At 58.9% G+C, this 26796-nt stretch overlaps 1 protein-coding gene across 3 annotated transcripts; it reads left to right on the forward strand.

The window, feature by feature from the left end:
* The first annotated feature begins 2649 nt into the window (after positions 1-2649).
* On the forward strand, positions 2650-26048 carry PDCD6 (programmed cell death 6). 3 transcript variants are annotated; one of them, XM_064375822.1, is made up of 6 exons: positions 2650-2825; positions 3724-3785; positions 16937-16981; positions 19516-19674; positions 24619-24728; positions 25489-26048. In XM_064375822.1, the coding sequence occupies exons 1-6, from the start codon at positions 2725-2727 to the stop codon at positions 25585-25587; spliced, it is 576 nt and encodes a 191-aa protein (XP_064231892.1). In that variant the 5' UTR covers positions 2650-2724; the 3' UTR covers positions 25588-26048. The 3 variants fall into 3 exon arrangements, with proteins under 3 accessions (XP_064231892.1, XP_064231893.1, XP_064231894.1); XM_064375823.1 differs by having other exon boundaries at positions 19516-19668; XM_064375824.1 differs by lacking the exons at positions 16937-16981; positions 19516-19674.
* The last annotated feature ends 748 nt before the right edge of the window (positions 26049-26796 follow it).

Below are 26796 nucleotides of genomic sequence, written 5' to 3' on the forward strand. Positions count from 1 at the left end.
ACCTATATGATTATATAGAAAGATTGTATAGAACTACGTAGATATAAGTATTAAGTATGGTTATATAAGCTGGATATATGTAAGCAGTAAGTTATACTTCAGGCGCTAATTCTATAAGCTAATATATGATTATACATGAAGGATTATATAAAGGAAACAGCTGAGTAATAACACTATAAACTAAGATATTCTTCAGGCACTAGCTGTGCCTGGGGTCTGGACAGTTCTCCTTCCTCGGTGATCCTGGAGGGTGTCACCCACAACTTTGGAGTGCCCTGGCCCAGAGGAGGGGTCCATTCAGATGCGGTGGGACCTTAGAATTTTATTTATTCATTCATTCATTTTGAGATGGAGTTTCACTCTTGTTGCCCAAGCTGCAGTGCAATGGGATGATCTCGGCTGACTGCAACCTCTGCCTCTTGGTTCAAGCGATTCTCCTGCCTCAGCCTCCCCAGTAGCTGGGATTACAGGCATGTGCCACCAAGCCCAGCTAATTTTGTATTTTTAATAGAGACAGGGTTTCTCCACGTTGGTCAGGCTGGTCTTGAACTCCCGACTTCAGGTGATCTGCTTGCCTCCGTCTCCCAAAGTTCTGGGATTACAGGCGTGAGCCATCACACCCGGCCAAGAATTTTATTTTTGGTTTTCAAGTCTATGAAGAGAACACTAGAAACCACTCGAATTACTACATCTTGAAAAAAAAAATTCACATTGTAGGAGGTTTGTAGATTAACAGAGGTGAATGCCAAAGCCACAGAAGACCTAAATTTCTTTGTGGAATTTGAAAGAATCCTCAGGTATATGCCTTGTGGACAAGTGAGACAGAAAAATGGGACAAAGGATGATAGCTGGGAGAATGGATAGCTGATCAGATCTATCGCTGTGCCGAGTGCTGAATAATGGATTCGCGTCCACAGGGAAGAAAGTCTCAGGTGCCACTGATAAAAGACTACGTCCTTGGCTCTGGGTCCATTCAACATCTGGGTAGGCAACTGGGTGAGAATTCAGAGAAAACCTTAGCAACTCTGATTTAAAAAGTTAGTGTCCATGGAAGGAGGCACTGAAGAACATAAAAGGCTGGAATAACGCTATGAAATAATGAGAATAATTGTAGCATCCTGAACTGGGACACAGGACACAGGACTGAGGTGGAACGCGCGGAAAGACCCAGCGGTCACAGTTGCCCAAAGCTGGCACGTCCCAGTTCTGGGGATTTGTAGGTTTCGGCTACAGGCACCGCAGGCTCCACTGTAGAACTGCGCCCAGCACCAAGGCGGTGCTGTCCCGGGAGGGAGGCTGGGCTGCGCGACCACCAGATGGGCCCGGCAGGGGGGCGCCCAGTGTTTCCCGCTGCACGGGGCGGGGGCCGCGCTGATGCCCCGCGCGGGGTCGCAGGTTAAACCCAGAGGGAAGCTTTCGAGGGCGGAAGAGGCGACGGAGAACGCCGCACACTCCGCTTCTCACGCGAATTGTGTTTTGCTCTTTTTTTTTTTTTTTTTGAGACGGAGTTTCGCTCTTGTTACCCAGGCGGGAGTGCAATGGCGCGATCTCGGCTCACCGCAACCTCCGCCTCCTGGGTTCAGGCAATTCTCCTGCCTCAGCCTCCTGAGTAGCTGGGATTACAGGCACGCGCCACCATGACCAGCTAATTTTTTGTATTTTTTTAGTAGAGACGAGGTTTCACCGTGTTGACCAGGATGGTCTCGATCTCTTGACCTCGTGATCAACCTGCCTCGGCCTCCCAAAGTGCTGGGATTACAGGCGTGAGCCACCGTGCCCGGCCTTGTTTTTTTTTTTGAGATGGAGTTTCGCTCTTGTTGCCAGGCTGGAGTGCAATGGCGCGATCTCGGCTCACTGCAACCTCCGCCTCCAGCGATTCTCCTGCTTCAGTCTCCACAGTAGCTGCGATTAAGGGCTTGCTCTAGTTTTGTATTTTTAGCAGAGACGGGGATGTGTCCATGTTGGTCAGGCTGGTCTCGAACTTCCGACCTCAGGCGATCCGCCCGCCTCAGTGTTCCACAGGCGGGAGCCACCGCGCCCGGCCTGCATTTTTTTTCCTGTTTTGGGAAGAGTCTGGCGGTCGACCGGGCTGGAGTGCAGCGATCTCGGCTCCCTGCGGCCCCGACCTCCCGGGCTCAGGCGATCCTCCCGCCCGAGCCCCCGAGCCGCGGGGCCCACGGGAGCGGCCACCACGTCCGCTGTTTTTGTAATTTTTGCAGGGATGGAGTTTCGCCATACTGCCCGGGCTGGGCCGCACTGCTGGGCTCGACAGCTCCGCCCGCCTCCGCCTCCCGAGGCGCCGGGACGGCCCCGCCCAGAGTTTTCGACTGTTAGTGTGAATCACGCTCGCGTCAAAACTTCTTTTTATACAAGAACTGAAAGGCAAACGGCCTCTGCTCCATCACTTCCCGTCCCGGGACACGGCGCCGGACGCTCCCCACGCGCCTTCCGCGTACCGCGCAGGCAGCCCGCGCGCGCCCTCCCGCCTCCTCCAGGGGCCCCCGACCGCGCAGGCCCCGCGGCTGCCAGGGCGTTGCCCGGCAACTCGGCTGCGAGGGGATTGGCCGCACGGGACCCCGTGACCCCTGCGGAGCCCACGCATTTCCTGCGCTCCCGGAAGTGACGGTAGCGCCAGGTCCTGCCCCCGGCAGACCCGGAAGCGGAGTCGCCCCGAGCCGTCTCCCTCGGCCGCCCGCGCCTCAGCGCAGACGCGCGCCTCGGCCCATGGCCGCCTACTCCTACCGCCCCGGCCCCGGGGCCGGCCCCGGCCCTGCTGCGGGCGCGGCGCTGCCGGACCAGAGCTTCCTGTGGAACGTCTTCCAGAGGTGCGTCCCGGGCACCGCCCGGATCCCTGCCCCGACCCGCGCGGCCGCTCCCGCCTCGATCCCCGCCCCGACCCGCGCGGCCGCCCCCGCCTCCCCGCCCCGACCCGCGCGGCTGCCCCCGCCTCCCCGCCCCGACCCCCGCGGCCGCCCCCGCCTCGATCCCCGCCCCGACCCCCGCGGCCGCCCCCGCCTCGATCCCCGCCCCGACCCCCGCGGCCGCCCCCGCCTCGATCCCCGCCCCGACCCGCGCGGCCGCTCCCGCCTCGATCCCCGCCCCGACCCGCGCGGCCGCCCCCGCCTCCCCGCCCCGACCCCCGCGGCTGCCCCCGCCCCCCCGCCCCGACCCCCGCGGCCGCCCCCGCCTCCCCGCCCCGACCCCCGCGGCCGCCCCCGTCCCTTGCCAGGTGGAGGGTCTCGGGGGCGCTTGTCTGGGGGAAGCAGAAGCCGAACGCCTGGGCGCTGTTAAAATGCCGGCACCCAAGGGAGAAGCTGAGATCTGGCGTCTGCTCGGGGCAGGTGCCCTTCACGACGGCGACTCTGTCCCTATGACTGAAACTGTAGTGACTCATGGCCGCGGAATGGCTCAGTCGTCTGAGAACCTTTTTGTTTATGAAACGGGGAAAGTGGCGGAGGTGTGAGTTCAGATCGGCCGGGAGAGGAAGGAAGGGAAGGACGGAGGTGCAGAAAGAGAAGAGACGGTGACCTCTTGGGGGAAGCCCGCGCTTGGGCTTCGGCTCCTGGGGCGCTTCCTTTATCCCCCGAACTCCGCAGCGGGATGGGAGGGGCGGAGGTTCCAGGACGGAGCCTTCCAGACTCCCTGCAGGGTTGACAGGAGACGCTCGTTTTGCTTTTTCTGCACTTTGGGTCGCCAGCTTATTTGGTGTTTTTGATGTCGTAGGGTTGATAAAGACAGAAGTGGAGTGATATCGGACAGCGAGCTTCAGCAAGCGCTCTCCAACGGTGAGTGGGTCGGGGGGCCTGGGTCTTCTCCATCGGTGAGTGGGCGTGGGGTGCCTGGTCCTTCTCCAACGGTGAGTGGGCCGGGGGTGCCTGGTCCTTCTCCAACGGTGAGTGGGCCGGGGGTGCCTGGGCCTTCTCCAACGGTGAGTGGGCGGGGGGGCCTGGGCCTTCTCCATCGGTGAGTGGGCCGGGGGTGCCTGTGTCTTCTCCATCGGTGAGTGGGCGGGGGGGGCCTGGGCCTTCTCCATCGGTGAGTGGCCGGGGGGGCCTGGTCCTTCTCCATCGGTGAGTGGGCCGGGGGGGCCTGTGCCTTCTCCATCGGTGAGTGAGCCGGGGGGGCCTGGGCCTTCTCCATCGGTGAGTGGGCGGGGGGGCCTGGGCCTTCTCCATCGGTGAGTGGGCCGGGGGTGCCTGTGCCTTCTCCATCGGTGAGTGGGCGGGGGGGGGCCTGTGCCTTCTCCATCGGTGAGTGGGCCGGGGGGCCTGTGCCTTCTCCATCGGTGAGTGGGCGGGGGGGCCTGGGCCTTCTCCATCGGTGAGTGGGCCGGGGGTGCCTGTGTCTTCTCCATCGGTGAGTGGGCGGGGGGGGCCTGGGCCTTCTCCATCGGTGAGTGGGCCCGGGGGGGGCCTGTGCCTTCTCCATCGGTGAGTGGGCGGGGGGGCCTGGGCCTTCTCCATCGGTGAGTGGGCCGGGGGTGCCTGTGTCTTCTCCATCGGTGAGTGGGCGGGGGGGGGCCTGTGCCTTCTCCATCGGTGAGTGGGCCGGGGGGGCCTGGGTCTTCTCCATCGGTGAGTGGGTCGGGGGGGCCTGGGCCTTCTCCATCGGTGAGTGGGCCCGGGGGGGGCCTGGGCCTTCTCCATCGGTGAGTGGGCGGGGGGGGCCTGTGCCTTCTCCATCGGTGAGTGGGCCGGGGGGGGCCTGGGCCTTCTCCATCGGTGAGTGGGCGGGGGGGGCCTGGTCCTTCTCCATCGGTGAGTGGGCCGGGGGGGCCTGGGTCTTCTCCATCGGTGAGTGGGCCGGGGGGGCCTGGGTCTTCTCCATCGGTGAGTGGGCGGGGGGGGCCTGGTCCTTCTCCATCGGTGAGTGGCCGGGGGGGGCCTGGGCCTTCTCCATCGGTGAGTGGGCGGGGGGGGCCTGGGCCTTCTCCATCGGTGAGTGGGCCGGGGGGGGCCTGGGCCTTCTCCATCGGTGAGTGGGCGGGGGGGGGCCTGTGCCTTCTCCATCGGTGAGTGGGCCGGGGGTGCCTGTGTCTTCTCCAACGGTGAGTGGGCCGGGGGGGGGCCTGTGCCTTCTCCATCGGTGAGTGGGCCCGGGGGGGGCCTGGGCCTTCTCCATCGGTGAGTGGGCCGGGGGGGGCCTGGGCCTTCTCCATCGGTGAGTGGGCGGGGGGGGCCTGGGCCTTCTCCATCGGTGAGTGGGCCGGGGGGGGCCTGGGCCTTCTCCATCGGTGAGTGGGCGGGGGGGGGCCTGTGCCTTCTCCATCGGTGAGTGGGCCGGGGGTGCCTGTGTCTTCTCCAACGGTGAGTGGGCCGGGGGTGCCTGTGCCTTCTCCATCGGTGAGTGGGCCCGGGGGGGGCCTGGGCCTTCTCCATCGGTGAGTGGGCGGGGGGGGCCTGTGCCTTCTCCATCGGTGAGTGGGCCGGGGGGGGCCTGGGCCTTCTCCATCGGTGAGTGGGCCGGGGGGGGCCTGTGCCTTCTCCATCGGTGAGTGGGCCGGGGGGGCCTGGGTCTTCTCCATCGGTGAGTGGGCCGGGGGTGCCTGTGCCTTCTCCATCGGTGAGTGGGCCCGGGGGGGGCCTGGGCCTTCTCCATCGGTGAGTGGGCGGGGGGGGCCTGTGCCTTCTCCATCGGTGAGTGGGCCGGGGGGGGCCTGGGCCTTCTCCATCGGTGAGTGGGCGGGGGGGGCCTGGTCCTTCTCCATCGGTGAGTGGGCCGGGGGGGCCTGGGTCTTCTCCATCGGTGAGTGGGCCGGGGGGGCCTGGGTCTTCTCCATCGGTGAGTGGGCGGGGGGGGGCCTGGTCCTTCTCCATCGGTGAGTGGCCGGGGGGGGCCTGGGCCTTCTCCATCGGTGAGTGGGCCGGGGGGGCCTGGGTCTTCTCCATCGGTGAGTGGGCGGGGGGGGCCTGGGCCTTCTCCATCGGTGAGTGGCCGGGGGGGCCTGGTCCTTCTCCATCGGTGAGTGGGCCGGGGGGGGCCTGGGCCTTCTCCATCGGTGAGTGGGCCGGGGGGGGCCTGGGCCTTCTCCATCGGTGAGTGGGCGGGGGGGGCCTGGGCCTTCTCCATCGGTGAGTGGGCCGGGGGGGGCCTGGGCCTTCTCCATCGGTGAGTGGGCGGGGGGGGGCCTGTGCCTTCTCCATCGGTGAGTGGGCCGGGGGTGCCTGTGTCTTCTCCAACGGTGAGTGGGCCGGGGGGGGGCCTGTGCCTTCTCCATCGGTGAGTGGGCCCGGGGGGGGCCTGGGCCTTCTCCATCGGTGAGTGGGCGGGGGGGGCCTGTGTCTTCTCCATCGGTGAGTGGGCGGGGGGGGCCTGTGCCTTCTCCATCGGTGAGTGGGCCGGGGGTGCCTGTGTCTTCTCCATCGGTGAGTGGGCGGGGGGGGGCCTGTGCCTTCTCCATCGGTGAGTGGGCCGGGGGGGCCTGGGCCTTCTCCATCGGTGAGTGGGCCGGGGGGGCCTGGGCCTTCTCCATCGGTGAGTGGGCGGGGGGGGGCCTGTGCCTTCTCCATCGGTGAGTGGGTCGGGGGGGCCTGGGCCTTCTCCATCGGTGAGTGGGCGGGGGGGGGCCTGGGCCTTCTCCATCGGTGAGTGGGCCGGGGGGGCCTGTGCCTTCTCCATCGGTGAGTGGGCCGGGGGGGCCTGTGCCTTCTCCATCGGTGAGTGGGTCGGGGGGGCCTGGGCCTTCTCCATCGGTGAGTGGGTCGGGGGGGCCTGGTCCTTCTCCAACGGTGAGTGGGCGGGGGGGGCCTGTGCCTTCTCCAACGGTGAGTGGGTCGGGGGGGCCTGGGCCTTCTCCATCGGTGAGTGGGCCGGGGGGGCCTGTGCCTTCTCCATCGGTGAGTGGGCCGGGGGGGCCTGGGTCTTCTCCATCGGTGAGTGGGCGGGGGGGGCCTGTGCCTTCTCCATCGGTGAGTGGGCGGGGGGGCCTGGGCCTTCTCCATCGGTGAGTGGGCCGGGGGTGCCTGTGTCTTCTCCATCGGTGAGTGGGCGGGGGGGGCCTGGGCCTTCTCCATCGGTGAGTGGGCCGGGGGGCCTGTGCCTTCTCCATCGGTGAGTGGGCGGGGGGGCCTGGGCCTTCTCCATCGGTGAGTGGGCCGGGGGTGCCTGTGTCTTCTCCATCGGTGAGTGGGCGGGGGGGGCCTGTGCCTTCTCCATCGGTGAGTGGGCCGGGGGTGCCTGGGCCTTCTCCAACGGTGAGTGGGTCGGGGGGGCCTGTGCCTTCTCCATCGGTGAGTGGGTCGGGGGGGCCTGGGCCTTCTCCATCGGTGAGTGGGCCGGGGGTGCCTGTGTCTTCTCCATCGGTGAGTGGGCGGGGGGGGGCCTGGGCCTTCTCCATCGGTGAGTGGGCGGGGGGGGCCTGTGCCTTCTCCATCGGTGAGTGGGCGGGGGGGCCTGGGCCTTCTCCATCGGTGAGTGGGCCGGGGGTGCCTGTGTCTTCTCCATCGGTGAGTGGGCGGGGGGGGCCTGTGCCTTCTCCATCGGTGAGTGGGCCCGGGGGGGGCCTGGGCCTTCTCCATCGGTGAGTGGGCGGGGGGGGCCTGTGCCTTCTCCATCGGTGAGTGGGCCCGGGGGGTGCCTGTGTCTTCTCCATCGGTGAGTGGGCGGGGGGGGGCCTGTGCCTTCTCCATCGGTGAGTGGGCCCGGGGGGGGCCTGGGCCTTCTCCATCGGTGAGTGGGCGGGGGGGGGCCTGTGCCTTCTCCATCGGTGAGTGGGCCGGGGGGGGCCTGGGCCTTCTCCATCGGTGAGTGGGCGGGGGGGGCCTGGTCCTTCTCCATCGGTGAGTGGGCCGGGGGGGCCTGGGTCTTCTCCATCGGTGAGTGGGCCGGGGGGGCCTGGGTCTTCTCCATCGGTGAGTGGGCGGGGGGGGCCTGGGCCTTCTCCATCGGTGAGTGGCCGGGGGGGCCTGGTCCTTCTCCATCGGTGAGTGGGCCGGGGGGGCCTGGGCCTTCTCCATCGGTGAGTGGGCGGGGGGGGGCCTGGTCCTTCTCCATCGGTGAGTGGGCCGGGGGGGGCCTGGGCCTTCTCCATCGGTGAGTGGGCCGGGGGGGGCCTGGGCCTTCTCCATCGGTGAGTGGGCGGGGGGGGCCTGGGCCTTCTCCATCGGTGAGTGGGCCGGGGGGGGCCTGGGCCTTCTCCATCGGTGAGTGGGCGGGGGGGGGCCTGTGCCTTCTCCATCGGTGAGTGGGCCGGGGGTGCCTGTGTCTTCTCCAACGGTGAGTGGGCCGGGGGGGGGCCTGTGCCTTCTCCATCGGTGAGTGGGCCCGGGGGGGGCCTGGGCCTTCTCCATCGGTGAGTGGGCGGGGGGGGCCTGTGTCTTCTCCATCGGTGAGTGGGCGGGGGGGGGCCTGTGCCTTCTCCATCGGTGAGTGGGCCGGGGGTGCCTGTGTCTTCTCCATCGGTGAGTGGGCGGGGGGGGCCTGTGCCTTCTCCATCGGTGAGTGGGCCGGGGGGGCCTGGGCCTTCTCCATCGGTGAGTGGGCCGGGGGGGCCTGTGCCTTCTCCATCGGTGAGTGGGCCGGGGGTGCCTGTGTCTTCTCCATCGGTGAGTGGGCGGGGGGGGCCTGTGCCTTCTCCATCGGTGAGTGGGCCGGGGGGGCCTGTGCCTTCTCCATCGGTGAGTGGGTCGGGGGGGCCTGGGCCTTCTCCATCGGTGAGTGGGCGGGGGGGGCCTGTGCCTTCTCCATCGGTGAGTGGGCCGGGGGGGCCTGTGCCTTCTCCATCGGTGAGTGGGCCAGGGGGGCCTGTGCCTTCTCCATCGGTGAGTGGGTCGGGGGGGGCCTGGGCCTTCTCCATCGGTGAGTGGGCCGGGGGGGCCTGGGCCTTCTCCATCGGTGAGTGGGTCGGGGGGGGCCTGGTCCTTCTCCAACGGTGAGTGGGCGGGGGGGGCCTGTGCCTTCTCCAACGGTGAGTGGGTCGGGGGGGCCTGGGCCTTCTCCATCGGTGAGTGGGCCGGGGGGGCCTGTGCCTTCTCCATCGGTGAGTGGGCCGGGGGGGCCTGGGTCTTCTCCATCGGTGAGTGGGCGGGGGGGGCCTGTGCCTTCTCCATCGGTGAGTGGGTCGGGGGGGCCTGGGCCTTCTCCATCGGTGAGTGGGCCGGGGGGGGCCTGGGCCTTCTCCATCGGTGAGTGGGCCGGGGGGGCCTGGGTCTTCTCCATCGGTGAGTGGGCCCGGGGGGGCCTGTGCCTTCTCCATCGGTGAGTGGGCCGGGGGGGCCTGGGTCTTCTCCATCGGTGAGTGGGCCCGGGGGGGCCTGTGCCTTCTCCATCGGTGAGTGGGCCCGGGGGTGGCCTGTGCCTTCTCCATCGGTGAGTGGGTCGGAAGCCGCCAGCCTGCTGTGCTCTCTGGAGTTGATTTTCCAAGGCCAAAACAGTTAGGACACATTATTACTGCTTCATGGTGGAGATGCTTCTGGTTTATTTTGAGTGCCTCACCGAGCCAGTTAATAACTGCGTGCGTGAGCACAGGGAAAGGCTTCTTGAGAAATGAAAACTAGGGTGTGCGTTTTAAGGAGCGGGGTAGGAAGATTAGCTCTCTGCAGCAGAAACCCTTTTGGTAAGTTGGAGGGCCTTGAATTTCCTCGGTGGCTGCATCTTGGTGACTTTTCTGCATAGAGCTTCGAGGGCACTGAGGGGTTACCAGGCGGCCGGGGAGGTGATTGTTGCGGGGCTTGGGGAACTCACGCGGCACTTGTGTGGGAATGTGACTGCTGCAGGAAGGGCAGATACCGCGCCTGGATTCCTGGGGAAAGGACTTGGGGTGTTGGCGGTGCTGGCAACGGATTTATGGGGGAGGCGTTGCCAGCGTGGGAATACGGGGCGTCCGGGCCGGGAATCTGGGTCCTGGCGTCGGGGGGCTCTCGGGAGTTCCCTTGCCAGTTTCGGCCCAATTGCTCCCCTCCCCTGCAGTGCCATGAGTCACATTTCACTTCGTTGAGCACCGGGCTGCCCCCGTTCCTGTGATCCCTCAGCGGCGTCACCTTCTCCGATCCTGTGTATAGTTATCTCTCCAGATCCGCGCCGTTTAAGCTGGAAAAGGGGTCAGTTTTGAGATGTGAAAATGTTGAGAGGCTCCTCCTCATTCGTGGGAAGTATCTGACGTTCCCAGAGACTGGACTGGGGCGTGGGGAGCATCATGGCTGCTAGACGCTGCCTCACTGCGACTGTGCTGGGGACGGCAGGGGGCTGCATTCAGCCGTAACTGCCTATTGATTTGAGAGGGTTTCTGTTCTCAGAGTAGCGTCTTTGCCTTATATTCTGACATCGGTTCCCAATGTGTGACGCGTGGGCTACGGACGCGATTGCTTGCAGGGAATTAAGAGATTCTGTCATCTGTGCACTAGTGATTGTGCTTTCTCGATTTTTCTCTTTTCATCATTCTTAAATCCCCCTTTTTTTATTTGCATCTTTGCTAGTTTGTTTATACTCGGGGTAAGTGCGGGACGGGGCTCCTAGAAAAAGGTGTCAAGAGAACCTGGAATCCAGTAGGCTACGGTGGGGCAGATCGCAGCTTAAACTGTCCTAAACGTTGACGGCGATGGATGCACGTGGCTCTGCGTGTCCCATTACGTGTTAAATACGCTCAGACGACCACCCAGGTTCACGTGGTTCATCACCGGTGATACAAGCCCCACGGAGTGCCCTCCTCGGAGGCCATGTCTCAGCGACGTTCACTTTGAGAGGTTTTCCAGTGAGTGGTGCAAGATTTATGATCCATTTTAGCAGCGTACTTTTTATCCATTTGCTCAGAGTTTTAGAGTACTGACCAGTGTTAAGTTTTGTGTTAAGCTTGCTCAACTAGGAGTGGTGGTCAGACACTGGACCTCAGCGTGACAACCTGCCCGCCTCGGCAGGCTCCAGCGGGGGCTTGGGGCCTGCCTGGGTTCCAGTCCTGGCTCTACCAGTTTTGTGTCCTCACCATTACTGGGAGGGAATATTGAGGACAAGCGTGCGAGGTGCTCCCCGTGATTCCCGGCACGGGCGAGCACTCGCTGGGCCAGGCACTTAACGCTAATCCAAGGTCAGCCTTGTTGTTTGGGGGTGGGGAGAGGAGACACCCCTGCCCTGACTTGACCAGAGGGTCAGTCCTGTCCCAGTTCAGCTGGTCCTTAAAGCATATAGCTCTTTATTTAACCATTAGCAAGTATCTGTCAGAACATAATCTTGATCTCAGCCCTGCTAAACATCTTCCGGGAGCCTGCTTGAGAGAGAGAGTTGCCTGAAGGGTTCTGAGTCCACCATTTTGGAGATACTTTGAAATCAGTGTCTGACTTAACTCAAGCTGTGTATTGGGACCCTCTCACCGTGCTCCCAATGGAGTCCCTTTTTTTTTTTGATGGAATCTCCCTCTGTCGCCCAGGCTGAAGTGCAGTGGCACGATCTCATCTCACGGCAACCGCTGCCTTCTGGGTTTAAGCAGTTCTCCCTCAGCCTCCTGTGTAGCTGGGATTACAGGTGCACGCCGCCACGAACAGCTGATTTTTGCATTTTTAGTAGAGACACGTTTCACCACGTTGTTCAGGCTGACCTCGAACTCCTGACCTCGTGATTTGCCTGCCTCGGCCTCCCAAAGTGCTGGGATGACAGGCGTGAGCCACCGCGGCCAGCCTCTGGGGTCACTTTTCTTAAGCATCCTCCTTTGCCTTGGGCTCTGAGCTTCCTCTTCCTTTCATCTCTGTAGAATGAGGCCCCACCCACCCTTCAGGATGCAAAGCCTTCTTCTCTAAAGTGCGTGTGAGCCAGGTGATGTCCCAACACCGGGAGGCCGAGGCAGGAGGATCGCTTGAGCCCAGGAGTTTGTGACCAGCCTGGGCGACATTGCGAGACTCTGTTTCTTGAACTGCCCTGGGAGTTCTCCTCAACTTGTGCTGGGGGCATGTGGCCCCGTGAAGCCTGTAGTCACTGTGGACCCCGAGAGACGCTGGCTTTGTGGCTCACACGCCCGCCGTGGGGCAGCGCCAGGACATGGCCGCCCTGTTTCTCCCTGGAGCTGGAGCTGCGCGTGTTCTCGGCAGCTGTGGTAGCCGTTCTGTTGGCATCTTATAAATCCTCTACCTGATTACATTTTCCTCTTCAATTTCGCTGCTAAAAAATTTAAAGTCAGATACGTGGCTCGCCAGTGATGAGAGTTTGGAATTTTTGAGGTAGACTTCTGACGTGGTCTTAACTCTTCACTTTCTCCTCAGCCAATGCAATTAACAGGTACTTTATTTTGCTGTACTGCGAATGCCTTTCACGTTTCCTGAATTCCTTGTGAAATGAGGCGGGGGTTTCTGGTCCTTCTCACAGCCTCAGGCAGTGGGCCGTGGTGCTGTCCGGGCTCCCCTTCCGGGCCGCCTGTGGTAGCGCTCCAGCTGCGGGGCTGCGATCTGAAGCCTGCTTTGGTACACCACGTTTCTCTCGTGTGCTGTGGTTTGTCACGTGTGAGCATACACCCCGTGGCCCCGTGTTTTCCCAGCGCACCTCTGCCTCTTCGCATCCTACTGGATGTCTTAGCCCAGCCGTTTTGTTCTGAAGGTTCCCTTGTCCCCACCCCTGTGCTTAGTTCTTAGCCTCCGCTGCCTTTCATCTTTGTAGGATGAAGCCCCACCCGCCCTTCAGGATGCCAGCCTTGGCAACATTGTAAGACCTTGTTTCTACAAAAAGTAAACAATATTAGCCTAGTATGGTGGTGCACGCCTATAGTCCTGGCTACTCCGGAGGCTGAGATGGGAAGATCACTCGAGCCTGGGAGGTTGAGGCTGCACTGAGCTGAGATCAGGCCCCTGTACCCCAGCCTGGGAGACAGGGCGAAACCCTGGCTCGGGGTGTACGGTGACGGCAGGCTCCGTGAACGCGTGCCGCTCCTGCCGTGGGATCATCAGCGTTGTTCTTCTCCGACACGCCTTTGCAGTTCCTGTCGCTGCTAGATTGCGAGCTGTGTGAGGGAAGGGTCGTACTTGTGTCGTATGTGCAGGCACGCAGAATTTAGAGATGGAATCTCACTGCCTTGCCCAGGCTGGTCCGAAACTCCTAGGCTCAAGCGACCCTCCCGCCTCAGCCTCAGCCTGTACTAATAGGAATTCCTACGTGAATATGATTGACATTAGTTTGACTCCTATAATAATTGTTCTTCCAGAATTGGACTTCTGTTTTGATAGTAGAACTAAATCATTAGGCTATATCAAGAAATTAATTTAATTAACATAATACTGGTAGAAAAACTGAAGTTACAGAATGGCCTGGTTTCTCATTTCAGTTAAAGTTGTGCTCCTGAGCGCTTGTGTTAAAATCTAGGTGAAGCCGCACTGAGAAGGTATTTGTGGCGTGTACACGGCTTCCTTCATAAGACTTGTTTGCACAGGAGAGCTGCTAAAAAGTCCTGCTCTCAGGGAGGTCTGCGGTTAACGGGTGTGAAGAAAGAAGACTGCTCTCTGCCCTTCTTTTTACAATAACGTGTTACAGACTGTCTTGAGTTTGATCCCTTTTCGGATGTTTGGTTTTTTTTTTTCTTTTAACATTGACGTATTTCTTGGAATAATAAGAAATTAACTTTTTTCAAGTCTGTGCTTCTGAAGTAGGTTTGCCATAATATAACTATAACACTGATCTATTTTTAAGGGGCATTTTTGAAACTGTACTTTTAAAAATAATAATTCTTACATTCTTTTGAAGTTCTTTGTTTTTTTTTTTTTTTTTTTTGAGACAGAGTCTCACTCTGTTGCCCAGGCTGGAGTGCAATGCTGCGATGTCAGCTCACTGCAACCTCTGCCTCCCTGGTTCAGGTGATTCTCCTGCCTGAGTAGTTGGGATTACAGGCCCCCGCCACCTGTAATCCCACCCTATTTTTGTATTTTTAGTAGAGATGGGGTTTCACCACGTTGATCAGGCCGGTCTTGAACTCCTGACCTCGTGATCCACCCGTCTCGGTGTCCCAAAGTGCTGGGATTACAGGTGTGAGCCACCACGCCCGGTCAGTGTTTTTTTTTATCAAATAGAGTTTGAGGCTCTCTTGGAGATCCCATACTTAAAAGAACAGAAAAATCAGACCTCAGAAGCAGGAGAGTGCCCTGCAAAGTACGTGTCCAGTCCCATCACTGTCCTTCCCTCACTCGGGCCCAGGAAAGTGGGTGATGGTATTTGTTGCCCCTGGTGATGGAGCAGATTGGATCGCCTGTATGGGGAAGGGTTAACTCAGCGGGCCTGGATTGTTCAAACCCGGCAGGTTCCCAGGCAGGGCCCTTGGCTGGCTCCTGGGAACTGAGGGCTTGCCGTGCTCTGACTGATGAGAGAGACTTGAGCCATGCTGCACTGCTTTGCCTGAGTAGTTGACCAGCAACGTGATGGATGGCAAACACCTGCTTTCCCTGTGGCTGGCTGGAGCTTCCCTGACTGACCCCAGGTTCAGGAAGAGCCTCCCTGCTCGCAGCTCCTCCCAGGAGGAAGCCGGCGCACCCTGTGTGACTCTGCTGGTGGGGGCTCTGGAAGGGCCTGGCTTCCCCACCAGCCCTTTTCCTTGGCTGGTTTACTCTGTACCCTTTCAGGTTGGAGGGTGGTCTCAGGGACCCTCATGCAGTCTTTCAGGTTTGCTTTCACCAGAAAGTGACCTTGCCGGAGCTTCGGGGGAAGGTTGGGATTTGGTGACAGGCGACTCCCTAGCCTTGGGCCAAGCACAGCATCTGCTTAGGTTTTCAGGTGGATGCCCAGGTGTATCTAGCATGATGTAACCGAGCTGTGGTGTCCGCGCCACAGTGCTTCAGCTCGCTGCGGGCCGTTAGGCTTTCTGCTCGTCCTCCCTTGGCTTCTGTGGAGATGCCAGACCGACCCACTGTGGGTGGCAGGACGGGGAGTGGAGACACAGGAGTGCCCTTCCCTCAGCGGCCCTTTCTAGTGGAGCGGCTGCTTCTCTCTGATCCTTGATTCATCCGAGGGTAACCTCTGCTTTCCTGGGCCTCAGGCCCTCCTGCAATGCTTAGAATACTCCAGAAGACCCCGGTACGGCCGTCCGGTTCCTCCTGGGCCCCAGCTCTCAGGAATGTACCGTCTCTGCCGCTCCACGCCCGCCTGTCCAGATGGCACTGAGGCCCCTGTGCCTGTGCGCAGCGTTGTTGAGCATCCCACTTGTGTTTTAACTGCATTGCTTTGGTTTCAGACTTGCTGGACTGTGTTATTTGCCGAGATGGCCCAGAGAAGCTTCCGCTTGTGATCAGGACGCCTCACAGTGCAGCCTTCCCTTGAGGGCTTAGGTCTCATCCCTGAAGTCCCTCCGTGGTTCCTGCTCCCACTCCACACAGTCAGTCCAGGGCCACGGACACATGTGGCCTCTTCTTTGCAGAAAACAGAGGAGAAGAAGCTCATGTCAGGAAGACGAAGGAGAGCCCTGGAGGCTTTCAGTGGCTTTGGCGCCTGTGGCTTCTTGTCAGCGCTGGGTCAGAGCAGGTCACCCTCGTGTGCAGACACTGGGTTCCAGCACACGGCGGGGAAGGACGGGGGAGGACCACATGGAACTGGACAAGGCAGGGATGCTCCCAGGTGTTTAGAATTTTCCTCTTTCTTTGCCTTGTGGGTTCTCTGTAGCCTACCTTTGTTTTTGTAATTCTGGTTTTCTGACCTAATAGCTCTGCATACATACGCCTGCCCACTTTCCCTCCAGGTAGCCGCAAAGCCTACGGAAAGCTATTCCTGCAGGTTGTCACTCGATTCAGCTTCACAGATGCTGGTGGAGTGCTGCTGCGTGTGCGCCGCGGGACAGGCGCGCCTGCTTGTGTGGGAAGGGCACAGCTTCCCTGCGTAACTGCAGGAGGGTGGGACCTTCCCAAAGGGAAGTTGGGAGGCGCTCAGGCAGAGCAGATGGATTTAACCTCTGGGCTGGGAGAATGTGTCTCCCTGAGGAAGGAAAGGAAGGCGTTGGAGGGAGACTGGGTGTGTCCTGAGGGGAAGCACTTCAGGCGAGAGCGGCCATGGCCCTTGGAGGAGCCCCACGAGCCCAGAGTGACGGCACGTAGAGGCACGAGGGACCGTGCAGGCAGATCCCACCGCCCGTGTGCCACCCGTGGCGTGGCAGTGTTCCTCTGAGATCAGAGGGCTGTCTGTGTGCTGCCCAAGACAGCGGCAGTTTGTGTGTAGAAGAAAAACCCGTGTGTCTCCTGCAGATGGGCTATGACGAGAGCCACTGACCTCTCCCGACATTAAAAATATATTTTTAGTGAGTGCAGAAATTATTGACGGTACAAACCACTCTGAAAATAGGCTCTTGTGTGTGAAGCTTATCAGTGAATCTTCCATCCTCATGGTTGATAAATGGTTGTGAGCGCTCAGGCGTATCAGATTCCACAATGAATCTGAGAATAGTGCAGATTCCCTATTCAGTTTCAAGGAAAATCATATAAAGCCCAGACCAATTTATCAGGCATTTCTGAAGTGAGCTGTGATGGATGTCCCAGCTGGCTTTGCCGTGATTACTGAGGGAGAACGTAAGGAAGGGTCTGGAACTCGCCCCGTCGGTAGAACTACCCCGAACGCTGCAGTGACCCAGCTGTGCTCAGGCGTCTGCAGACAGTGGTGGCCTTAGTGATGGGTTTTCTGAAATGGTAATTAGTGAAGTTCTCTAACAAAACTTAAGTCCAAGCTACTCGACTTAGCTGGTGGCTGCATCCCTGAAAAATTCAGTGTGTAAAATGATACAGAACCGTTTCTTGGTTATGTTAAATAAGAGTGCGTGTCCAGCCTCAGTGACCGTGGGCGGCCTCGGTGGTCCGGCAGCCACGGAGGACTCCCACATACACAGGACGTGACCCCACGGGGCAGTGCTTCGGCCCCTCCCGGGAGTCATGGCGGCCGACACATCACCCAGAGTGTCTAGAAAACCAGGACCTCCTTTCACGGGGCCACCGGGCATAGATCGGGAACTCATGTCCCAGAAAGATTTCCTTTTAGTTTAACTCCTGTTGTTTCCTTTCAGGCACGTGGACTCCCTTTAATCCAGTGACTGTCAGGTCGATCATATGTAAGTATCAGCCGGCAGACCAGCCTGGGCTGCTTTGTGTCCCGCCCGCTTGGTACAGCTTGTGTTCCTTTGTCTGTGGGTCTGTGTCACCTTCCTCCCTTCCGTATTCCACTGGGGTGAGCGTGGGCTGCTTCATCCTTCTCTCCCCGGCTGTGCACGTACGTTCTCACATCTCCCCGTGTGTGATCTCTTTATTCTCTAACTATTTTTAATGTACTGTTTAACCTGTCCTTTCAGTTTATAATTCTGAAAATGACACGTATTTAAAGGTTCCAGATTACTGTTCAGTTATTATCATGTCTCTTGTTTTTGATTCCATTCTTCATTACTTTAGAATTTACGATAGTCTCAAAGTTTAAGAAAATGTTTTATTGAAAAGCAATACATAATTGTGACACGCAGCTACTTTACGGGATGTTTGACGTCCTTCGGAAGGTGGTCTGCAGCCATTTGTTCCTGCTCAAGCCCACACGTAGTGACTAACTTGATGTTTTTGTAATTTTTGTTTGTTTCGTGTGTTCACGTGTAGCCTTAATGTGAGGCTCTGCATCGTTTCTTTGGGGCCAGGGTCTCCCCAGCTGTACAGGTAGCCGGGTTTTTTGTTTGTTTCTTCTAAGAGACCAGGTCTTTCTGTGTTGTCCAGGCCTCGTCTGGAACTCCTGGGCTTAAGCAGTTCTTCCTCAGCATCCCAAGGTGTGGCATTACAAGTGTGTACCCCCATGCCCAGATGGTAGCTGGGGTGAGAGCTGCAGCTCCGGGGCAGGCGGGCCTGGTCTGTGGTTTTCAGGAGAGTCGGGCTGTGTCTCCATCCCCTGTAGCCGGGTGTGACCTGCAGCTCCGGGGCAGGCCTGGGATGAGGAGAGTTGTGTTTCTGTCCCCACCCCACTTGATTTTTGGAAGGTTTCCTTTGCTGGGGGCTGCAGCCCCCTTCCAGATCTCTTTAACGTGGAATCCTGGGTTCAGTTCTGCTTCACAGGGACCATGGTGTTGTGTCCTGTGGTTGCCCAGAGCAGTCTGGGGCTTGTTCCCTCCCCTCCCGTCCAGCCATGAGTTTTAGTCTTTTGAGGATTCCCTTAGTTCCTTGAGGAGCCCGTGTGTGGTGAGGTGTGTGGGTCCGGTGGGGGTGGTGTAGGTAGCAGGGGCTTCTCCGGATGATCCTGCCCTGCTGCTGCTGGTGGTGCGGGTGTCACTGCGTCACGCTGATGGAAGGAGAGAGAACTTGTGAGTGTCGTAGTGGCAGGGCTCGGCCTTTAGTGCTAGAAAAGGTGTCGATAGATGGGGGCTACCTCCCCACTGGAGAGGATGGGCCTGGGAGCCACTCCTCTGCTGAGCCCTTCCCCTGGCGTGCAGCCCAGCCGGCAGCATCCCACTGGCGCGGTCCACACACACCACACACGGAGTGCATGTCCTCAGTAGTCGTGTGAAAAACAGCCCGCGTGGCAGCACGGGCTTGTGGACTGCTGGGAGGAAACGGTGACTCTGTTTCTCTCAGGGTTTTTCGTCCTGTGGGTTTTCATTTGGTGGTAACGTTTCTGATCAGACAGGAGGAGTTGAATCGCGGTCCTGTATTCGACGCTGCGCTTGACACGTGATGTATGGTTTTCTCTGCAGCAGCGATTCCGACTCAGTTTCTGTTTTTTAGCCGTATTGCAACTGCACGTAAAGGTAGTCGTAGAGTCTTTTGTATTTGGACCTGGAATTATGCTGAAAACAAATAGAATAAGGCGAGAGGTTTTTTTTCCTTCTTTCTTTTCTTTTCATCACCCCCTAATCTGTAAAACAATACCAAATTATTTTTTTCTTTTGAGACAGAGTTTCACTCTTGTTACCCAGGCTGGAGTGCAATGGTGCTAACTTGGCTCACCGCAACCTCCACCTCCCGGGTCGAAGTGATTCTCCTGCCTCCCGAGTAGCTGGGATCACAGGCATGGACCACCACACCCAGCTGATTTTGTATTTTTAGTAGAGACCGGGTTTCACCTTGTTGGTCAGGCTAGTCTCGAACTCCCGACCTGAGATGATCCGCCCGCCTTGGCCTCCCAAAGTGCTGGGATTACAGGCGTGTACCACCGTGCGCGGCCTGGCGAGAGTTTTTTTCTAATTAGAGCGGGCTTTCCTGACAGGGCTGTCCTGAGCCTTCACCAGTGTCACGGGCCCTGGAGAGTCAGGGTCGGCTCTGGGAGTTAGATTCCTGCTCTAGGCTGAGACCCAGGAGTCAGGGGAGCTGGGGCCACTCAGCCTCCCTGTGCCTCGGAGGCGCAAAGCTCTGCTCTTTTTTCCACCGTGGCTGCGGCCGGATTTCCTCGCACGTCGCTTTGCACGGCCTGCCTTACAGCTGCGAGTACACCTTCTCGTGGGACTTCGGGGCCACACCCCCAGGGATTTTGCCCTATTCACAGACAGGCACGCATTGCCCAGCCCCGTTAGTGATCAGCGCGGACGCCGCCAGGCGCTGGGGGCCGAGGGCTGGTGGGAGGCTTCGAGTGACTTTCCTGCGACTGATGTTTTGCTGCTTGACTGTTCCTCTGTCTTAGCCATGTTCGACCGTGAGAACAAGGCCGGCGTGAACTTCAGCGAGTTCACGGGCGTGTGGAAGTACATCACGGACTGGCAGAACGTCTTCCGCACGTACGACCGCGACAACTCCGGGATGATTGACAAGAACGAGCTGAAGCAGGCCCTCTCAGGTTTTGGTAACTCACTCACCTGGCTTGTGTAGCGCGTTTCATTTTGGCACCTAGGAGCCGTTGAGGGTTTTTAAACCTTGTTGAACTTAACTGATTGTTTAACCGGGTGTTTAACCAGGCTGTGTAAAGCTTCTGTTTGCATCACACAGGCTCACATTTTGACACTGCTCACGTTGGAAGGCAGTATGTGATGTGGATACGTTTATGCAGTTTTTATCCGAAATGAGATAAGGGCTATGCAAGCCGGTCATTTTTTGTGAGGTGGAATGATGTCACGAGCAAAACTGAGAATGTGGCTTTTGAAATCATTTAAAAATGGATCCATGAAAATACCACGGGGCAGGGCAGCTTATACTTCGTGAGACACCAAAGCATGTGGAAAAGGTGACGGTCACCTAAGAAAAAGCTGTCGGTCCCCACGTCCAACTCTGTCCAAACCGTGCGCCTCAGAAGGGGCGTTAGGCGGAGCGCGTGCCCATTCTCAAGTGTTTTGCGCACGTGCGTGTGTGTGCACACGTGTGACGGTGTGCCGTCGCCTCGGCGGCGTCAGGCAGAGCACATGCCCGTTCTCAGGTGTGTTCGTGTGTGCTCGGCGTGTGTGTGCACACGTGTGACGGTGTGCCGCGTGCCTCAGAAACCGCATCAGAGAGGCGGAGCGCGTTTCCGTTCTCAGGTGTGTTCCTCGTGTGTGTGCTCAGCATGGGTGTGACACAGTGTGTGGTGGTGTGCTGTGAGTCTCAGGAGTGTTCACAGGGCCTGTCCAGAGTGGGTCCATAGGGCCCGTCCATGGGGCTTCCTGTGTTGGTCTCAGGTCTGGGAGGAAGCAGGCCTTCTATTTTCAGAGGAACAGCCGGCACCAGGAGGTTCTAATCTGGGCGGATCTCACCTGGCCCCTGTTACAAATCTGCTTCTGTGATTCACTTAAAGGCTCCTTAGAACCAGTGAGGATAATCAGATGCTACTTGAGTACATCTGAGCTATCTGGAGTCTCACTCATCTGAAGCACACTGACTCTCCTCATGGTTCCTCCCAGCACACACTTCATGGCTGTCTTCTCTCTCTCTTTTCTTTCTCACCTTACAAGCTCATCCACAGGGCCAGCTGTGGACACTGGGTCTCCACAAGAAGCCGTTCTGAGCTGGCCAGCTGCGGGCCAGGGTTTGGGTGGGATGGCTCTGAGTCGGCACTTGGAATGTAGCAGATCTTGCAGTGCCCTTGCGTGGGAGAACTGGCGGAACCCTGGCCAGCTCCTCTTCCCTGGGGTAGGCATGGAAGGGCTGGGAGGGAAGGATCCCCCTCCACAGAGAGTGGTCCTAGGGGCCAGGGATGCCAGTGCTGCCGAGTGCGGCCAGGGCCACGTGGACTTTGGGGCCAGCCTGGAGTTGTTTTTAGACAGGAGACCTCTAGTGCCTCGGACGTCTTCCTCTCCTAACCGGGTCAGGCCCCGGAGCTCCCTTTGCCCGGTACGAGTGACCGTCAGGTCTCAGACCTCTTCATCCTGGTCTGGACAGGGACGTCCCAGAAAACTGTGCTGAGCTGTGGCGGGGCCCGGCCAGTCACGCCGCCATCCTTGCGCCCTGGAGCCTGCAGTCCTGCGTGCGTCGGGCGGCAGAACATTCTCGACTTCTGAGCTGCTCCTGGGGTGCGGGTGCCCACTGCAGCGTTTCTCCGGTCACCCTGATAGTTTTCCTCCCGCGTGTGGTTCTTGCTCTGCAGAGCCATCGCCCACGTCTTCCATGGAGGGGCCTTGCCGTCCTTTTTGAATTTTGAGTATTTTGAAGGATTTCCCGTAGTAACTGTTAGGAAGTGGGCCTCAGAAGCAGAAATTCTCCTCTTGTCTTGGCTCCTAGGAGTAAGTGTTCTGCTCTCAGGTACAAGCAGGGAGGCTGCATTTGAGCTCAGCGGCCGGCACAAGGGAATGGCCCGGGTGGCGGAGCCTGCGAGACGTCCCCAGGGCGTCTGATGGGGCCGCGTGGTGGATTTTATAACCCAGCCATCCGTGTTTTTAATCGTGAAATCACCTGTGTGCCAGGCTCAGAGACCTGGATTGCAAAGGTGCGGGAGGCGTCCCCACGTCCCGGCACTCGTCCCCCGGTGGAGACCCGCTGACTCAGCAGGTGCCGCAGACGTCCGGGGAGACTCTCCCCTCAGTGCAGTGCCTGTGTGAGAGAGGCGGTCGGCGGAGAAGTTCCGCCGCCCCCCATCTCCTCCGTTCCCTCTACGTCTCCCCTTCCTCCACCAGCCCCTGGAAGCCACCGGCAGTTTATTTTTTTATAATGAAAAATGTGCTGGAGTGGAAGGAGCCTCCGTTCACTCGTCAGTCATTTTCAGCTGTTACTTGTCTTTTTGCTGTGTGTGATTCTCCCCGTTTCTAGAGCATTCTCAGCACATGCAAGGCCTGTGCGGTCATCCCGGCATCCGCTGTGTCTCAGGAGCACGTGGACATTTCCTTACGAAGTCAGTGCCGTTAATTCCCCTTAGAGCTTTGACACGGCGCTTTTTCCATGGTTTTGCCTGAGTTAGGCCCCGAGCAAGGCCCACTGGCCGGACCCAGAAATGCTGGCAGAGAAACTTTCTGGCGGTGTCATCCCTCGTGCTTGTTAGTTCTTAGAGAAGGACTTGGCTCTGTCCACAGGACTGCCCGCTTCCTGGAATTTCAGCCCTGGGAGAAGGCCTTCCCGTCCCCACTGGCTGATGCTGTCATCACCCAGGAACTGGAGCAGGAGCTTGACAGGCACAGGGAAGGGCTGGGGTCGGGAGCATCACACTGCCTCACTCTGACCCTGCGCAGGCTGAGGGAGGGTCCAGACTTCCCAGAGAGGGGAGTGCAGTCTATCTGGTCTGGAGCCTTGGTCCTTTGCAGTGTACCAGGCCCCCAAGAGCTGGGAGAGCCCCCAGGAGCCTGGTCCTGTTGAGTCGGGGCAGCTTGGTTTTCCTTGAAGGTGGAATAGATGATTTCTGAGGAGGTCAGGGCTCTGCTTAGCTCGTTCACAACATTTCAAGGGAGTCCAAAAGAGGAGAATGATCTTAGAAAGCGGTGGGTCTGCCGGGCGCGGTGGCTCACGCCTGTAATCCCAGCACTTTGGGAGGCCGAGGCGGGTGGATCACGAGGTCACGGGATCGAGACCATCCCGGTCAACACGGTGAAACCCCGTCTCTACTAAAAATACAAAAAATTAGCTGGGCATGGTGGCGCGTGCCTGTAATCCCAGCTACTCGGGAGGCTGAGGCAGGAGAATTGCCTGAACCCAGGAGGCGGAGGCTGCGGTGAGCCGAGATCGCGCCATTGCGCTCCAGCCTGGGTAACAAGAGCGAAACTTCGTCTCAAAAAAAAAAAGAAAGAAAGCGGTGGGTCCAAGGACGGTGGTGCTCTCACATGCTGACTTTCATTAACAGGAACTCGTAGAGAACAGTGGCTGCCGGGTTTTGTTCTCAGATACACTTTCCTTTTGAGGTTCGTTTGTCCTCATTTTACTAGTTTGACTTTGCCTTTGTTTTCCCTTCACTGTTGCTGGTGACTGAGGAAATTGGGAGTTAATTCCAGAGGCAGTGGGGTTGCTCCTGTTGTCTGTGCTGTTGGGAAATCCTGTGCCTCTGTCCTTCCCCAGCCTGCGCAGAGGCCAGCGACGGCCTGTGTCCCCCGTGCTCCCCGGCAACGGCCTGTGTCCCCCGTGCTCCCCGGCGACGGCCTGTGTCCCCCGGGCACACCGAGACAGGCGATGTCCCTTTGGCTGTGTCCCAGGCCCTGTTCTCGGCAAGTGAGCCTAGCCCCAGCACGGGTGCGGGGAGTGAGGAGGTGGGAGTAGCAGGGACCAGGGGAAGTGGCAGCTGTTCACAACTCTGCTGTCTCTGTCTGAATTCAGTGGGAGGGCCTGTCTTCTCAGCTTGCAGGGAAGGAGGCTCTGAAGCAGCTGCACCGTCACATGTTTAGGGGCCCCTGGACTTAAATGGCAGAACGCCCCGACCACTCTGGAAGGCCGTGTTCGTGTTTGCGTGCTTGACTCTGTCGGTGGGAGGGCTGTTGTGCAGGTGATCGCCTGTGAGATTTAGACAGTCGGTTCAGGTGCACACGTCCCTGCAGAGATTCCGGCGAGGCTGAACGCCGGTACAAACGTGCCGGCACCTGCTTGTTGCCTCCTGAGTCAGTAAGGCTGCCACAGTCATGCAGGTAGTGGGATTCGAGGGAACGGGGCAGGCGGGGCACGCCCTCCGGGGTGGCCGACGACACCTGGTGCGTCCACACGCCTTCAGAGCCGTCTGCCCTGGGAGGCCTTTTCAGGACCCGCTCGGGGAGCACCCAGACGGGCAGTGGCCCTGTGGATATTGGAATCCTAGCCCTCGGTGGCCCTGCAGTGACTTGGTCCTTTCTGTGGCCGCTCTGCCTCTGTGCTCCTCAGTCCCTCGTGGCAGGTGGGGGGGCGCGTCCCTCAGCTACTCCCGTTCCCCTACATTGACACTTGTGTAACTAGAAGCCGCCTGTGAAATTTTAGTTTCAAAGCATTGTCTGGTGATGAGTGAATCATCCAGAATTTTCTTATCTAATAAACATAATAAAGTCAACAAGGACTTTAGAAAATAACTTCCCTGGGTTCACGAAACTGAGCGTGGCGCCCCGTGGGGGCTGTTTTGTGAGTGCTTCCCTGGGACGAGTGGTTACTTCACGAGTGACTTCACACCAGCTTTCGGGACAATGGCGGCTTCCCACTCACTCCTCCTTCCAGGGTGATGGTCTCTAGGGGTGACTTCACGCACTGGAGATACAAGTTCATTACAGAACTGTGTATTCGGGAAGCGTCTCGGTTCTGAGTGCCTTTGAGTGAATTTGCACTTCTGTTCCCACCCAGCCTTGCATCGTGTGTTAGAGGCTGTGGGCCTTGGGAGGGAGGCTGTGGGCGTCGCACACACCTCGCGTCTCCCAGCCCTCCCTGACCCCGCCTTTCCCTCCTCAAGGCTACCGGCTCTCTGACCAGTTCCACGACATCCTCATTCGCAAGTTCGACAGGCAGGGACGGGGGCAGATCGCCTTCGACGACTTCATCCAGGGCTGCATTGTCCTGCAGGTGACCAGGGGCTTCTCGTGGGTTTGCTGTGGGGGCGGGAGGGGGTTGCCCGCCCACGAGGTGCGCCTGACCATCGATCTAAGGAACCAGGCATATGTAGAATTAGTTTTTGGAGCTTATAAAAGTTAGTCTCATCTTTGGAGAAGTAGCTGGTTCGTGAAGTGTAGACAGCCGTGTTTTCCTCCCCATGGAAATGGCAAAGAGCAGCCTACCTGAAAGACGCCATTTAGGTGGTATCTGGTGGGTTATTTCCACTTACGTCCTGGTGTATTTTTTTTTTTTTTGAGGCGGAGTCTTGCTCTGTCACCCAGGCTGGAGTACAGTGGCATAATCTCCGCAACCTCTGCCTCCTGGATTCACGTGATTCTGCCTCAGCCTCCCCAGTAGCCAGGATTACAAGAGTGCACCACAACACCTGGCTGATTTGTGTGTGTGTTTTTTTTTAGTAGAGATGGGGTTTCGCCGTGTTGGCCAGGCCAATCTTGAACTCCTGACCTCAGGTGATCTGCCCACCTCGGCCTCCCAAAGTGCGGGGATTGCAGGTGTGAGCCACTGTGTCTGGCCAACTATGGTGTATTTTTGCAAAAACTTTTATTCTGAGAAAATGGACAAGTTTTCTGTGGCCCCACCTGTATCTCCCTGTGCTGGGCTCCATCAGGAGATGGCGTGTGTACTCCTGAAATTGGGCCCCTAAATGTCTTTCTCCCAGTGCACCTTGCTCCCGCCTCTGTCGAGATTTAAATGCCTGCTTTCTCCCCAGAGGCTGACGGATATATTCAGACGTTACGACACGGATCAGGACGGCTGGATTCAGGTGTCCTACGAACAGTATCTGTCCATGGTCTTCAGTATCGTATGACCCTGGCCTCATGAAGAGCAGCGGGACCGACGCATGGAAACAGGAGCCAAAAAGCCCAGGTTCCTACCTGTGAGGGAATGGAACGCGGCTGCAGTTAGATGGCGTTCTTCCTTCAGATTGTACCACGTGGGGACCTGGCTGTACATATGTGGATACGCTGATTAACGTTTCTGCAACCCTCACCGGAGCTGTATCATGATATCACAAGCCTTGGATTTGGTGACTGTCTCGTTGTGCCATGAGGTAACTAATAACGTTTCAGGCATTCTGCTTGCAAAAAATCTGTCATGAGCTTTTCTAGGTGTCTCTGGTTCTGTAGTGGAAATGCTGTTGTTAGTCGGAATTTTAAGATCACACAGAACTTGCTCACAGGAGGCCGTTCACGTGCCTTACTTTGTAAAAGAGTTTATTGTATTCCTTGGAATATGCAGCGTACACAATAAAGGCAATGTGAGACGCGTGGTCCGCCCTCAGCTTTTCAAATCACATGGGTCCAAGAACCAAGTCCCACGGCCTGGTCGTCCGGTCACTGTCAGATGCGCCGGCTCGCCCGGGACCTCCCGAGGTCCCGGACACCTTCTGGAACATTCTTCAGCCCAGCTTGCATGGCTCCGCTTGTGAAAATCCAGAGGGACCGTCCCACCCTCTGTTGAGGTGGTTACATTTCATAAAACTGCTCCATTTGGATGAAGAAATCTAATCCGGTGTCGCAGGTCAGGTATTTCCGTCATGAACGATTTAGCCACGCCGTGCCCCGCGTCAGCCGTGGTCTTCTCACGTGGCCAGCCGGCTGCTCAGTGCCGGGCCCCCCCGGGTTCACGTTCCCGGGCCCCAGCCCCGTGCTCTGGACGCTGCGCTCCTTACGCAGCCGTGTCTGGTGTCTGGGCCGCAGCCTCTCCGCCTCGACGCCGCTCCTCCCACGCCGGCCTGCACGGTTTTCTCTGTTGTTTCGGTGTCTTGGGATCTTCTATCTGTTCAAACCCCTGCTCAGTGTGTTTGGGGGTGACGGGAGGGGGCGTGGTTTCCTGGAAAAATCCCCATTTCTTAACGTTGGACATGTGCGCTGGGGGGCTGGGGCTGTATCTGCACTCCAGGTGGGACCCCCTCCCTCCCCACCACCCACCTGCACTTGGCCTGGGGCCCTCTGGCTACAGATCCCTCCCGGCTCCCCGGGGATGGGAGGAGGAGGGACGTGGGCTTGGGGGTCTG

Source organism: Aotus nancymaae, unplaced genomic scaffold (genome assembly GCF_030222135.1).
Source record: "Aotus nancymaae isolate 86718 unplaced genomic scaffold, 86718_ANA_hifiasm-v0.15.2.pri h1tg000014l, whole genome shotgun sequence".
Classification (NCBI taxonomy): domain Eukaryota; kingdom Metazoa; phylum Chordata; class Mammalia; order Primates; family Aotidae; genus Aotus; species Aotus nancymaae.